We start from the raw sequence: 15257 nt of genomic DNA, 5'->3' as shown, positions 1-15257 counted from the left end.
GGCAACATTGGAGTAAAACCGCAAACAGATGGTTCAATGATCATCTCTAGAGAAGAAGGGAGTGAGACAAACGGCAATATATTAATGCAACACAACATACGGGTGAGGGCCTTTTATAGAATGAGGATGGCTGAAGAAAAGGGTGGGAGATAAGAACATGAAAGAAAGGGTGGGGAAAATGTGGCGGGAGAGGCAAAGTGGGAAAATGTGGTGAGAGAGAATGGATGAGGAAAAAGTGACGGGAGAGAAATGGTGGAAAAGAGAGAAAATAAAATAAAAGAAAGAAAAGAAGAAGAACAAATAATGAAAGAATACATAATGAAACAAAAATATTTGCCAACTGCTATTTGTTTGGCACTCGAAAACACCTGCCAAGGGGCTGTTAAAAAAAGAAAGCTCTTCCTTGAATTTACTTTATTTTTATTCCTTTTTCTTATACTACCGGGGGGAATGAAAATATAAAACATCCGCCGAGTACCGCCTAAGAGCATCTACAAAAGCCTTTTGATTTGCACTCAGTTGCTATTTTATCAATCTTGGCAAAAAAAAACCTCCTCCAACAGCCTTTGTATAAGTGGTCCCCATCAAAATTTTACAAATCTTGCTAAAACTAGCCTCCCACTTTGCATATTTGCAAATCCATCTGCCACTTGCTAAATTTTTAGCAAGCCTTTTGTAAAAGTGGTCTCCTTCATATTTTTGTCTCAATGACTAGTGGGCGAGGGTGTGATGTGTATGTGTCTGTGTGCTGCGTGTGTGCGTGTATATGTGTACACGAGTTGTGCTAGTATACGTATACATATATGTATGCTAGTGTGTGTTCTGCTACTCATTTAGTTTTGTCGGGTCGGTATGTACATGACTTGTACTATGATCCTTATGATATAAATGAGACACTTATATCATGCAAAAAAGAAAATTAAACCCCGATGTCATTGTGTGTTTTGTGCAAGTACAGCAATCCAATATACAAAGGCTATCAGAGCAAAAATACATGTTGGCTTTGTAAATCCTTTCTCTCCTTTTTCCTATCACTGATTTTTAGCAATTTAATATACAAAGGTTGTTGGAGATGCTCTAACAGGAACTCCGAAAAGATATGGTAGACTGGTTCCATTCATCTAGTGCATATAGTCATGGAAGCTACCAAGAAATGCTTGTAAGTTGTAACTCAAAATGATAAGCAACTAAATGCGACCATCTCAAAACGGGTGCAGCGTTTAGGTATAGGTCTCTAATTCTGACCACGTTCTTAGTTGTCACACCAAACCTGCAGCTAAATTGTCACGTTCTGAATGATGGGAATTAGCAGCGTGTTTAGCTACGCACCTTCACATGGTTTAATTTTGTACATGCTCTCAAACCTCTGGCTCCTAGGGTTTGGATCCTAGCGCTTAATTAATTTTGGGTTTCTGCGGTTTGGGCTGCTGGATTAAGTTGATCTGACTTGGTCTTATATGAAGCGATTCCAGACGCGGCCGTGGTATTGATAGCCTTGACCTTGAGACGGCGATCGACGCCGGCGACCGGTATATATAGAGATATGCAGCCGCGCCGGAGGTACACAAATATATCTTCACATCACAGTAGAAAAATATGGCGCCAAGAAGGAGCAGCGCAGTGGCCGTCACGCTGGTAGCTTGGCTACTTGTGCTCCAGGTACTAGTCCTGTCGCCGGCGCCTGCTGCGGCGGCGCCGGCGAGGGTCTCACCGGGGGCGTTCAAGCAGGTGTACACCTTCTTGTTCAAAAAGGCTGCCAAGTCGGGCACGACTGCGCTGATCAAGAAGCGACGTGGCAACCGCAACGGCGACCAGCTGGGTAGCGCGGCCGCCGACAACGCCGGCTACGTCGTCCTCTACAACGTCTCCATCGGGGCCATGGCGACGCAGCAGAACAACGTCTCCGGCGTCGTGGACGTCCTGAATGACTTCGTCTGGACCACGCGGTGCCCGGCGGCGCCGGTCAGGATCCCATGCGCCAGCCAGACGTGCCGGAGCGTGATCAACACCACCGATGCCTGCGGTGGCGGCGACGCCAGCTGCGGGTACGTCTACATGTACGGGCAGGGTATCAACACCACGGGCTTCCTCGCCAACGAGACGGTCGGCGTGGGGAGCATCGCCGGCCGCGCGTTGTTGGGGTGCAGCGCCAATGACAGCACGCTGCCCCTCGACGGCGAGTCCGCCGGCATCGGGTTCAACAGGGGCCCACTCTCCCTCGTGTCGCAGCTCAGCATCTCCCGGTTCTCCTACTTCCTGGCAACCGACGAACCTGGGAGCTCCGACTCCGAGAGCGTCGTGCTCCTCGGCGACGCCGCCGTGCCGCAGACCAAAAGCAGCCGCTCCATGCCGCTGCTCCGGAGCACCGTCTTCCCTAACTTCTACTACGTCAAGCTCACCTCCATACAGGTCGACGGCGTGGCCCTGAGCGGCATTCCCGCGGGGGCGTTCGACCTCGCAGCCGACGGCAGCTCCGGCGGGGTGGTGATCAGCACGCTCTCCCCCGTCACCCTCCTCCAGGCGGCAGCCTACGATGCGCTGAGGCAGGCCTTGGTGAGCAAGGTAAGGTCGGAGCCCGTGAACGGCTCCGCGCTCGCCGGCGGCGCCTTTGACCTATGCTACAACGCGCAGTCCGTGGCGGCGCTGACGTTCCCCAAGATTAAGCTGGTGTTTGACGGCGGGGATGCGCCGGCAATCGAGCTCACGACGGTGCACTACTTCTACAAGGACAACGTCACCGGGCTGCAGTGCCTCACCATGTTGCCGACGCCGGCAGGTGTACCATTCGGCTCTGTCCTGGGAAGCATGGTGCAGGCGGGCACCAACATGATCTACGACGTCGGCGGCGAGACGCTGACGCTAGAGGAGGGCACGGCGGCGCCGGCGCCCTCCCAGGTATCGCTCATGGCGATAGCCCCTCTGCTCCTTGCTTGGGTACTCCTCTTCTAAACGGTCATCTCATATTTTACTGTTCCATATTCTTGCATTGTTTCACCAATGTGGTGTATTTACTTTTTATAGATTGTACAATCAATGTTGTTTTATGGCTAAATAAATATGTCATGTAATTGTGTTTGTAAGATGCTTGTGCCAGATTAAAATGAATATTAAATATTACTACCTCCTTGCCGGTTTACAGGCCTTACCTTAAAATTTTGTTTTTCCATTTTATGAGTCTCATTTCTATTGCTCTCCATCACACGCTCAGATATCAAGGTGCATTAAATTACTACATGCGATAATTAACAGAAAACTCACCAATGCATGTAACACTTCTTGTTTATTTATTGGCCATGCATGCATGCATTACAATTAATGTATTGATAAATACATCTTATTTTTTAGGAAAGCGAGCACATTAATTGAGTACTTCTGCAAATTTCAAACATTATTCCATCATGTATCATCTCTGCTCCTGGTTGGGGAGTTGGTAGGTGGTATCGTGGTTTCCTACCCCCACCCCGACCTCTATCGAAGGGAATCGTTCCCCCTTGCGACCGGCACTCCATATAGCCCATAATGACACAATCATCAAGTTAAACTCATCATGTGGCGGCGACCCCGGACCCCCTCATAGCAAACAACTATCCTTTTTGCACTTGGTTCATGATTCAGACACATGTGTTGCACCATTACCATGTTGGTTTTCCTAAAAAAAACTCGTGGAGAAAACCCACATACTACTTAACCTACATGCGCCTCTTGCGAGACAAAACGACTGGTCGACTTAGGCAGCCTCAGTAAGTCGGCCAGCCAGTAGGTCGGGTTTGTTTCGATCGATCAATTTATTTTTATTTTATTTATTTTTTTTATTTAGAAATATTCTAAATATATACAAAAACTGCTCATGACCTCTATGAGAATATTTCATTTATAAAAAAGACAATATTAATGGAATTTTTAAATATTTAATAAAATGTATTTTTTTTACATAATTTGAATATAAACGTTTCATGACATGTAAAAAAAATTAGTACAATATAAACAAATGTTTGCATATTTTTCAAAAGAATGATCATGACATTTGAAAGAATGATCACATCTTCCAACAAATATGTTCATGGCATTTTTTGAAAAAAATTGTATATAATGCAAAGAAATGTACGAGCATTTTAGAATAAAAACCATTTACCATTCAGAAATGTTCTCGCATTTCAGAGAAAATGTTTGCCACATTATAGAAAAATGTTTAGGAAACATGAAGAAGTGTTTGTGTAATTTTAGAAAATGTTTCATGATATTCAAAAAAATGTGAGAATTGAAGAAAACTTCACCCCTTACAAAAATATGTTTGTGGTATTTTTTTAAATGTCTATACAATGTAGAAAAAATGTTAACCCTTTATGTGGAAAATGTTTCAACATGTACTTGAAGAGAGAATCCACATGTATTTCAAAAATGTTGAAAAAACGGAAAAGGGGAAAATACAGAAAAGTAGAGAAAAACAATACGCTACGATAGGATGTTGATGAAGGCCTTCATACACACCAAAGCCCAAAATCCTCCTGTCGATCCAGCCACCAACCCTACTCCAGTCCCCTCCTCTCTCAAGCCACTAGCGGCGGCCACCGGCTGCTCCCGGCGACGGCGGACTGAGCAGCTCCCGGCCTCCCCTTTCCCAGGCCACCGGCCTCCCCTTCCGCAAGTCGCCGGCCTCGCCTCAGGTCGCCAAAGCCCTCGCCTTAGCTCGCGGCCTCCCCTTTCCCAGGTCACCGTCCTCTCCTCAGGTCGCCGCCGTCCTCGCCCCACGGCCCTGCTCCAGCAGCACCCGATAACGAGCTCAGCCTGCACACATCGCAAGGTAAGCTTATCATGTCGCTGACCATGGCAGTATGGGTTGATGTCAGTAGTATTCAGTTGATTGTTCTTTAACAGTGTGGATTGCACATTTTTCTAAGGCTGCAGACAGCATAGACTTGGAGGTTGGGGATCAGTAGGATTTTCTCAGGTCTGGTGGCATCATGCCATGTGAATCCAACTATGAGTTAGAGCCCGTTCGGATCTCGTCTGGCTTCCAGATTCCAGAGAATCGCGAGAGAAGCCAGCCGAACAGTTCAGATCCCGGAATCCAGCTTCTGGAGAACGGGCAGACCTGCGTGCAAATTTCTGGAGCAGCTATCGCCCAGCTTCGCGAAAAAGGGAAGCGGGAGTTGCTCCAAATTACATGTACCTGCCATCCCGAAGTGCTACAGCCCACCGAGCGAATCGTTTTTCTATCGCTAAAGCCCCGCATGATCCGTTTTCTCCCAGCGAATCGTTTTCCTATCGCTACAGCCCACCAAGTCAACCGAACGCTCGCCCAGCTCCCGCGAGAAGCCAGCTCGCCCAGCTCAGAATCTGGCTCGTTTGGGAAGCTGGAGAGCTTCCGAACGGGTCGCCCGTTCGGATCTCGTCTGGCTTCCAGATTCCAGAGAATCGCGAGAGAAGCCAGCCGAACAGTTCAGATCCCGGAATCCAGCTTCTGGAGAACGGGCAGACCTGCGTGCAAATTTCTGGAGCAGCTATTGCCCAGCTTCCGAAAAAGGGAAGCGGGAGTTGCTCCAAATTACATGTACCTGCCATCCCGAAGTGCTACAGCCCACCGAGCGAATTGTTTTTCTATCGCTAAAGCCCCGCATGATCCGTTTTCTCCCAGCGAATCGTTTTCCTATCGCTACAGCCCACCAAGTCAACCGAACGCTCGCCCAGCTCCCGCGAGAAGCCATCTCGCCCAGCTCAGAATCTGGCTCGTTTGGGAAGCTGGAGAGCTTCCGAACGGGCCCTTACTCTCCAACTATCATCACAAGTTGCAATTTTCAGATTAATTGTGATGTGGCACCATGCGATTCAGGCAAAAAAAATTCAAATTAATTGCTATGTGGCATCATGCCATCTTACAGAACTGCAATGCACGATTTAATGGGTCCATTCCTTTGGCAAAAATGCGATGTCCTACAAATCATTATTGGCGTGGCCATGTGGCATCATGCCATCATGCCATATGTTAAATTGATGTCTGATTGTATGTTTTTTTATTGATTTATACTGAAACGCTAAATGGGGCTTAGCATGCTGTAGCCGTTCCTAGCTTCCGGCCAAGCCCGCCGCTAAGAGGCTTTTTTTTTGGAAATGGAGGCATGCCCCCGGCCTCTGCATCATGATGATGCATACGGCCCTCTTATTAAAAAACAAGAAAGTGACGTCATGATTGTCTTACAGCTCGCAAACGAAGCAAAACAGAAAACAAAAACTGGAAAAATACAAGCTGGCAAAGACAACCGAAACGGTAAAAATAAGGATAAGCTCTCTAGACTCCTATCCTATTATGCGAACACCATCCGAACCGGTTGAATATACCCCGAGCCACCATCTCCCATTGGTTGCACCCAGTAACCAAAGGCTCCCTGGAGTCCATAGGAGTGAGTAAGGACCACGTACGGATCCAAGCTGTAGCTCTGAAGATAACCTGCAAAAAAGTTAAGTTGTGTCGTTTGTTAAAAATCATATCATTTCTGCAGTTCCATATGGCCCATAATAGCGCGCATATTCCAATCCGAATACGAGCTGCCATGTTCTGTTCAATCCCAGCTAACCACGTCCCAAACATAGACGCAATATCTACCGGAGCATTGATATTAAAGGCTATATGAATCGTTCTCCAAAGTAACTTGGCAAGTGGGCATTCAATAAATAAATGTTGTATTGTCTCATCCTGAGCATAAAAACAACACCGCGAGTTTCCTACCCATCGCCTCTTAAGAAGGTTGTCCTTTGTGAGAATAACTTGCTTGTGAACAAACCACATAAAGATTTTAATCCGCAAAGGAACTCTAACCTTCCAAATATGCAAAGACCTTGAGAGGGTCCAGAATTAATCAAATTCGTATAAAAAGATTTCACAGTAAATATCTCATTTTTAGTTAACTTCCATTTTGTTGAGTCCGGCATGTCGGAGAGTCGAACTTCAATCAACCTCCGAACCAAGTGCATCCAGGCTGTCCACCTCTCACCCACTAACGTACGTCTGAACTGGATATTTAAGGGGATAGTTTGAAGGACTATACCTACGTACTCCTCCTTACGTTGCACAATATTGTAGAGGGTAGGATATTGTAAGGCCAGAGGCGTCTCTCCTAGCCACGTATCCTCCCAAAATCTTGTTGACATCCCATTGCCAACCAAGAATTTGACCCTACGAAAGAACATGTCCTTCGCTCTCATAAGTCCCTTCCAGAACGGCGAATCAGTGGGTCTGATGGTAGCCTGGGCAAGCGTTTTCGTGTGCAAATACTTATTACGCAGGATTTGAGACCACATGCCCTCCGGCTCTGTCTCTAACCTGTATAACCATTTGCTCATAAGGCATTTATTCTTAATTTCTAAGTTCTCAATACCAAGCCCCCCTTGATCTTTTGGTCTACACAGGATATCCCATCGCGCAAGGCGGTATTTCCTCTTGGCCTCATCAGAATGCCAAAAGAAACGAGATCTAAAGAAATCAAGTCGCTTCCGGACCCCTTTCGGAATTTCGAAGAACGAAAGTAAAAACATTGGCATGCTGGTCAGAACTGAGTTAATCAAAACTAGCCGACCGCCATATGACATCAGCTTGCCCTTCCAGCAGCTGAGTTTTTTTTAATTCGTTCTTCAATACATTTCCATTCTTTATTGGACAGCTTACGGTGATGAATCGGAATACCCAAATAACTGAATGGTAAAGCACCTAAATCGCATCCAAACAATTGTCTGTATGTATGTTCCTCGTCTTTGGCCTTCCCAAAGCAGAACACCTCGCTCTTATGAAAATTAATTTTTAAGCCAGACAATTGTTCGAAAAGACATAAGATAAGTTTCATGTTTCATGCCTTAGCCAAGTCATGTTCCATGAAAAGAATAGTATCATCAGCATATTGTAGAATGGACACCCCTCCATGCACTAGATGAGGAACTAGACCCTCTACATGACCATGCTACTTAGCCCTGCCAATAATGACGACCAACATATCTGCCACAATATTGAACAGAAGAGGTGACATGGAATCCCCTTGTCTCAACCCCTTATGCGTATGGAAGTAGTGACCGATGTCATCGTTCACCTTAATTCCGACACTACCCTTCTAGACTTGAGTATCTACTTGGTTCCTCCAGGTTTCACTAAAACCCTTCATACGCATTGCCTGTTGAAGAAAAGGCCATTTTACTTTATCATAAGCCTTCTCAAAATCCACTTTGAAGATAACCCCGTCTAGTTTCTTCGAGTGAATCTCATGAAGAGTTTCATGCAAGACGACCACGCCTTCTAGTATGTGTCGTCCCGGCATGAAAGCTGTTTGATTAGGTTGAATCACTGAGTGAGCAATTTGTGTCAATCTATTGGTCCCTACCTTTGTGAAAATTTTAAAACTCACATTCAGCAGGCAAATGGGTCGGAATTGTTCAATCCGAACCACCTCATTCTTCTTAGGTAACAATGTTATCGTACCAAAGTGGAGGTGAAACAACTCCAAATGGCCATCGAAAAAGTCGTGAAACATAGGCATAAGATCATCTTTAATGATATGCCAATATTTCTTATAGAATTCAGCTGGAAACCCATCTGGTCCCGGTGCTTTATTCGGCTTCATTTGGGTTATGGCCAGATGCACTTCCTTTTTAGTAAACGGTGCAGAGAGAACATCATTCTCTGCTGCCTGCAATTGAGGTATATCATCGATCACAGACTCGTCAAGAGACACCGTGGAAGTATTGGGGGTTCCAAAAAGGTTTTTATAATAGTTGGAAATATACGCTTTCAGATTGTCATGGCCCACAATGGTGCCTTCGTCCTGTTCAAGTTGTATGATCTTCTTCTTCCTATGTTTACCATTTGCAAACATATGGAAGAACTGTGTGTTGTCGTCCCCTTGGACAACCTTAAGAGTTTTCGCACGCAACGCCCATTTGAGCTCCTCCTCTCTCAGGAGAGCTCGTAGGCCTTGCTCAGCTTCAGACTTGGTTCGATGCTCATTAACAGAAAGGAGAGTGGTTTCAGCCTTTATGTTCAGGGCCTCAATAAGTTGAGTAAGACGCTCTTTTTCCTGTTTATAAATTCCGCTCTCGTTTCTGGCCCATCCTCTCAGAAATTGTCGTAGATGTCTAATTTTATTCTGCCATCTCTTGAGATGTGCCCTTCCCGTCACCGGCTTAGTCCACTCACGTGCAATCATTTCCATAAATCCTTCTCGTTCAAACCAGCTTTGCTCAAAGGAGAAGATATTTTTATTTGCCACATGGGTAGCCTCACCCGAATCTAAAAAGAGTGGTGTATGATCCGGGATCGCTCTCTGCATCGCATGAACCGACACCAACAGATATTTTTGTTCCCACTCCACACTAGCAAGTACCCTATCCAACTTTTCATAAGTCGGAATAGGTAGCGAGTTGGCCCACGTAAACTGTCTACCGGTGAGCTCAATTTCTCTCAAGTTGAGGCTCTCAATAATCATGTTAAACATCATAGACCAACGCCCATCGAAATTGTCATTATTCTTTTCTTCTCTCCTCCTAATGATATTAAAATCCCCCCCCCGACTAGTATCGGTAAAATTTTCATCTCCACAAATCCGCACTAGAGAGGCCAGAAAATCAGGTTTTCATTCAGGTTGTGCTGCCCCATATACCGCAACAAGCGACCATCGGAACCCATCCAATTTTGATCTTACCCTGAATTTAACCGAAAAATCTCCATGAACCACATTAAGCACCTCTAACGTCTCACACCGTACTCCTAGTAAAATCCCGCCGGATCTTCCCCTAGGAGGTAAATGTGCCAGTCAAAATCAATACCACTGGAGAGGGTTTGAAGGAATTGGGATGTGAAATTATCTCGTCCCGTTTCCAAAAGTGCTATAAAATCTAAGTGATGCTCTATCGTTGTCTCTGCTAAAAATCTTTGTTTAGCCAAGTCTGCTAGACCTCTGCTATTCCAAAAGAGTCCTTTCATCAATCATCATGAAATTTTTTCTTAAGCTTAACTCTAGCACTTCTACGTACTGCCGAAGTAGGATAAACTTTCCGCTTCCAGGGTCGTTTGGGCTTCTCCTCAACACCCTGCGGGACGATATTATTATCAATGACAGACAGTGCCTCCTCCATCAAGAGAGGCTCTGCCGTTTCAGTGATCTCAACATCCTCCTCATCCTTAGCCTCGACAGTAGGCAACATATTATTACAAATATTTGCTAGATCAGTAATCCCTAAGTTATTCATGTCATTGTCATTCATAGGCTGGATAGAGGCAAGATTATGAATGATCTCAGAAACCCTCTCCGCTTCTAAGTCTAAAAGATCATTAATAGATTTGACGACCTCGGTTTCATTTGACCCCAAAGAAATACCTAAGTCGTTTGCCTTATCAACTATTTCATTCTTAGAGAAGTGTAAAATTGAACAACTTTTATCAAAAGACGCACCTGCAGTAGTCTCGGCGTGACGAAGCATGGCTGCCCTCTTGGCACGCTCTAGCTGTAAGTCGTCCACATCCGGCTGTCCCTGGATCCGGTTGCTGACACGTCTGCCAGCCGACACCGGATCCGCTATCCCGCCAAAAGCAATGAGCTCCTCCGTCGTCCTCTCGCGAGGAAAACAGTCAGGACTCCCTCGCCCCGCCCTTATCGTCGGTGAAGAAGGGTAGGGCGCAGAAGGGAGGACCTCCGCTGCAGAGGTCAGGGGGAGGTGGGACCATGGAGATGCCTGCTCACTGGTCACATCCCCCCTATCTTCCGCGGAAAGCGTCGTCCCTCTGTTGGAAATATGCCCTAGAGGCAATAATAAAAGGATTATTATTATATTTCCTTGTTCATGATAATTGTCTTTTATTCATGCTATAATTGTATTATCCGGAAATCGTAATACACGTGTGAATACTTAGACCACAACATGTCCCTAGTGAGCCTCTAGTTGACTAGCTCGTTGATCAACAGATAGTCATGGTTTCCTGACTATGGACATTGGATGTCATTGATAACGGGATCACATCATTAGGAGAATGATGTGATGGACAAGACCCAATCCTAAGCATAGCACAGATCGTGTAGTTCGTTTTGCTAGAGCTTTTCCAATGTCAAGTATTTTTTCCTTAGACCATGAGATCGTGTAACTCCCGGATACCGTAGGAGTGCTTTGGGTGTACCAAACGTCACAACGTAACTGGGTGACTATAAAGTTGCACTACAGGTATCTCCGAAAGTGTCTTTTGGGTTGACACGGATCGAGACTGGGATTTGTCACTCCGTATGACGGAGAGGTATCACCGGGCCCACTCGGTAGTGCATCATCATAATGAGTTCAAAGTGACCAAGTGTCTGTTCACGGGATCATGCATTATGATACGAGTAAAGTGACTTGCCGGTAACGAGATTGAACGAGGTATTGGGATACCGACGATCGAATCTCGGGCAAGTAACATACTGATTGACAAAGGGAATTGTATACGGGGTTGCTTAAATCCTCGACATCGTGGTTCATCTGATGAGGTCATTGAGGAGCATGTGGGAGCCAACATGGGTATCCAGATCCCGCTGTTGGTTATTGACCGAAGAGCCGTCTCGGTCATGTCTACATGTCTCCCGAACCCGTAGGGTCTACACACTTAAGGTTCGGTGACGCTAGGGTTGTATGAATATGAGTATGCAGCAAACCGAAAGTTGTTCGGAGTCCCGGATGAGATCCCGGACGTCACGAGGAGTTCCGGAATGGTCCGGAGGTAAAGAATTATATATAGGAAGTGCAGTTTCGGCCATCGGGAGAGTTTCAGGGGTCACCGGTATTGTACCAGGATCACAGGAAGGGTCCCGGGGGTCCATCGGGGGGGGGGCACCTATCCCAGAGGGCCCTGTGGGCTGAAGTGGGAGGGGAACCAGCCCCTAGTGGGCTAGTGCGCCCCCCTTGGGCCCCCCTGCGCCTAGGGTTGGAAACCCTAGGGTAGGGGGGCGCCTCCACTTGCCTTGGGGGGCACTCCACCCCCCTGGCCGCCGCCCCCCTTGGGAGATTCAATCTCCAGGGCCGCCCCCCCCCCCCCCAGGGGGCCTATATAAAGGACGGGGGAGGGAGGGCAGCCACACCCTGAAGTCTTGGCGCCTCCCTCTCCCCTGCTACACCTCTCCCTCTCGCAGAAGCTCGGCGAAGCTCCGCCGGAACCCTGCTGCATCCACCACCACGCTGTCGTGCTGCTGGATCTTCATCAACCTCTCCTTTCCCCTTGCTGGATCAAGAAGGAGGAGACGTCATCCGCTCCGTACGTGTGTTGAACGCGGAGGTGCTGTCCGTTCGGCACTTGGTCATCGGTGATTTGGATCACGACGAGTACGACTCCCTCAACCCCGTTCTCTTGAACGCTTCCGCATGCGATCTACAAGGGTATGTAGATGCACTCCTCTCTCTTGTTGCTAGATGAACTCATAGATTGATCTTGGTGAACGTAGGAAAATTTTTATTTTATGCAACATTCCCCAACAGTGTTATCAAAACTAGGTCTATGCGTAGTTCTCTATTGCACGAGTAGAAACAAATCTGTTGTGGGCGTAGATCTTGTCAACTTGCTTGCCACCACTAGTCTTATTTCGCTTCAGCGGTATTGTGGGATGAAGCGGCCCGGACCGACCTTACACATACGCTTACGTGAGACAGGTTCCACCGACGGACATGCACTAGTTGCATAAGGTGACTAGCGGGTGTCTGTCTCTCCCACTTTAGTTGGAGCGGATTCGATGAAAAGGGTCCTTATGAAGGGTAAATAGAAGTTGACAAAATCACGTTGTGGTTATTCGTAGGTAAGAAAACGTTCTTGCTAGAACCCAATTGCAGCCACGTAAAAGATGCAACAACAATTAGAGGACGTCTAACTTGTTTTTGCAGCAATTGCTATGTGATGTGATATGGCCAAAAGTTGTGATGAATGATGAATGATATATTGTGATGTATGAGATCATGTTCTTGTAATAGGAATCACGACTTGCATGTCGATGAGTATGACAACCGGCAGGAGCCATAGGAGTTGTCTTAATTATTGTATGACCTGCGTGTCAATGATTTAACGCCATGTAATTACTTTACTTTATTGCTAAACCGTTAGCCATAGTAGTAGAAGTAATAGTTGGCGAGCAACTTCATGGAGACACGATGATGGAGATCATGATGATGGAGATCATGGTGTCATGCCGGTGACGAAGATGATCATGGAGCCCCGAAGATGGAGATCAAAGGAGCTATATGATATTGGCCATATCATGTCACTACTATATAATTGCATGTGATGTTTATTATGTTTATGCATCTTGTTTACTTAGAACGACGGTAGTAAATAAGATGATCCCTTATAATAATTTCAAGAAAGTGTTCCCCCTAACTGTGCGCCGTTGCTAAAGTTCGTCGTTTCGAAGCACCACGTGATGATCGGGTGTGATAGATCCTTACGTTCACATACAACGGGTGTAAGACAGTTTTACACATGCAAAAACACTTAGGGTTAACTTGACGAGCCTAGCATGTACAGACATGGCCTCGGAACACAGAGACCGAAAGGTCGAACATGAGTCGTATGGAAGATACGATCAACATGGAGATGTTCACCGATGATGACTAGTCCGTCTCACGTGATGATCGGACACGGCCTAGTCGACTCGGATCGTGTAACACTTAGATGACTAGAGGGATGTCTAATCTGAGTGGGAGTTCATTAAATAATTTGATTAGATGAACTTAATTATCATGAACTTAGTCTAAAATCTTTGCAAAATATGTCTTGTAGATCAAATGGCCAACGCTCATGTCAACATGAACTTCAACGCGTTCCTAGAGAAAACCAAGCTGAAAGATGATGGCAGCAACTATTCGGACTGGGTCCGGAACCTGAGGATCATCCTCATAGCTGCCAAGAAAGCATATGTCCTAGAAGGACCGCTAGGTGAAGCACCCATCCCAGAGAACCAAGACGTTATGAACGCTTGGCAGTCACGTGCTGATGATTACTCCCTCGTTCAGTGCGGCATGCTTTACAGCTTAGAACCGGGGCTCCAAAAGCGTTTTGAGCAACACGGAGCATATGAGATGTTCGAGGAGCTGAAAATGGTTTTCCAAGCTCATGCCCGGGTCGAGAGATATGAAGTCTCCGACAAGTTCTATAGTTGTAAGATGGAGGAAAACAGTTCTGTCAGTGAGCACATACTCAAAATGTCTGGGTTGCACAACCGCCTGTCCCAGTTGGACATTAACCTCCCGGACGAGGCGGTCATTGACAGAATCCTTCAGTCGCTCCCACCGAGCTACAAGAGCTTTGTGATGAACTACAATATGCAGGGGATGGTGAAAACTATTCCTGAAGTATTTTCAATGCTGAAGTCAGCAGAGGTAGAAATCAAGAAAGAACATCAAGTGTTGATGGTCAATAAAACCACCAAGTTCAAGAAGGGCAAGGGTAAGAAGAACTTCAAGAAGGACGGCAAAGATGTTGCCGCGCCCGGTAAGCCAGTTGCCGGGAAGAAGTCAAGGAATGGACCCAAGCCTGAGACTGAGTGCTTTTATTGCAAAGGGAAGGGTCACTGGAAGCGGAACTGCCCCAAATACTTAGCGGACAAGAAGGCCGGCAACACTAAAGGTATATTTGATATACATGTAATTGATGTGTACCTTACCAGTACTCGTAGTAACTCCTGGGTATTTGATACCGGTGCCGTTGCTCATATTTGTAACTCACAGCAGGAGCTGCGGAATAAGCGGAGACTGGCGAAGGACGAGGTGACGATGCGCGTCGGGAATGGTTCCAAGGTCGATGTGATCGCCGTCGGCACGCTACCTCTACATTTACCTACGGGATTAGTTTTAAACCTCAATAATTGTTATTTAGTGCCAAGTTTGAGCATGAACATTGTATCTGGATCTCGTTTAATGCGAGATGGCTACTCATTTAAATCCGAGAATAATGGTTGTTCTATTTATATGAGAGATATGTTTTATGGTCATGCCCCGATGGTCAATGGTTTATTCTTAATGAATCTCGAACGTAATGTTACACATATTCATAGTGTGAATACCAAAAGATGTAAAGTTGATAACGATAGTCCCACATACTTGTGGCACTGCCGCCTTGGTCACATTGGTGTCAAGCGCATGAAGAAGCTCCATGCTGATGGACTTTTAGAGTCTCTCGATTATGAATCATTTGACACATGCGAACCATGCCTCATGGGCAAAATGACCAAGACTCCGTTCTCCGGAACAATGGAGCGAGCAACCAACTTATT

At 46.3% G+C, this 15257-nt stretch overlaps 1 protein-coding gene across 1 annotated transcript; it reads left to right on the top strand.

The window, feature by feature from the left end:
• The first annotated feature begins 1596 nt into the window (after positions 1-1596).
• Positions 1597-2949, top strand: LOC123084378 (aspartic proteinase nepenthesin-1-like). Its single transcript, XM_044506013.1, has one exon. The coding sequence runs from the start codon at positions 1597-1599 to the stop codon at positions 2947-2949; it is 1353 nt and encodes a 450-aa protein (XP_044361948.1).
• The last annotated feature ends 12308 nt before the right edge of the window (positions 2950-15257 follow it).

This window comes from Triticum aestivum, chromosome 4A (assembly GCF_018294505.1).
Source record: "Triticum aestivum cultivar Chinese Spring chromosome 4A, IWGSC CS RefSeq v2.1, whole genome shotgun sequence".
Classification (NCBI taxonomy): domain Eukaryota; kingdom Viridiplantae; phylum Streptophyta; class Magnoliopsida; order Poales; family Poaceae; genus Triticum; species Triticum aestivum.
Note: the sequence above shows the minus strand (reverse complement) of the source record. Positions and strands in the feature narration are given on the sequence as shown.

Bases quoted from the DNA above. Each gene is read 5' to 3' on its own strand.
- LOC123084378 (XM_044506013.1), top strand. From the start codon at position 1,597: ATGGCGCCAAGAAGGAGCAGCGCAGTGGCCGTCACGCTGGTAGCTTGG.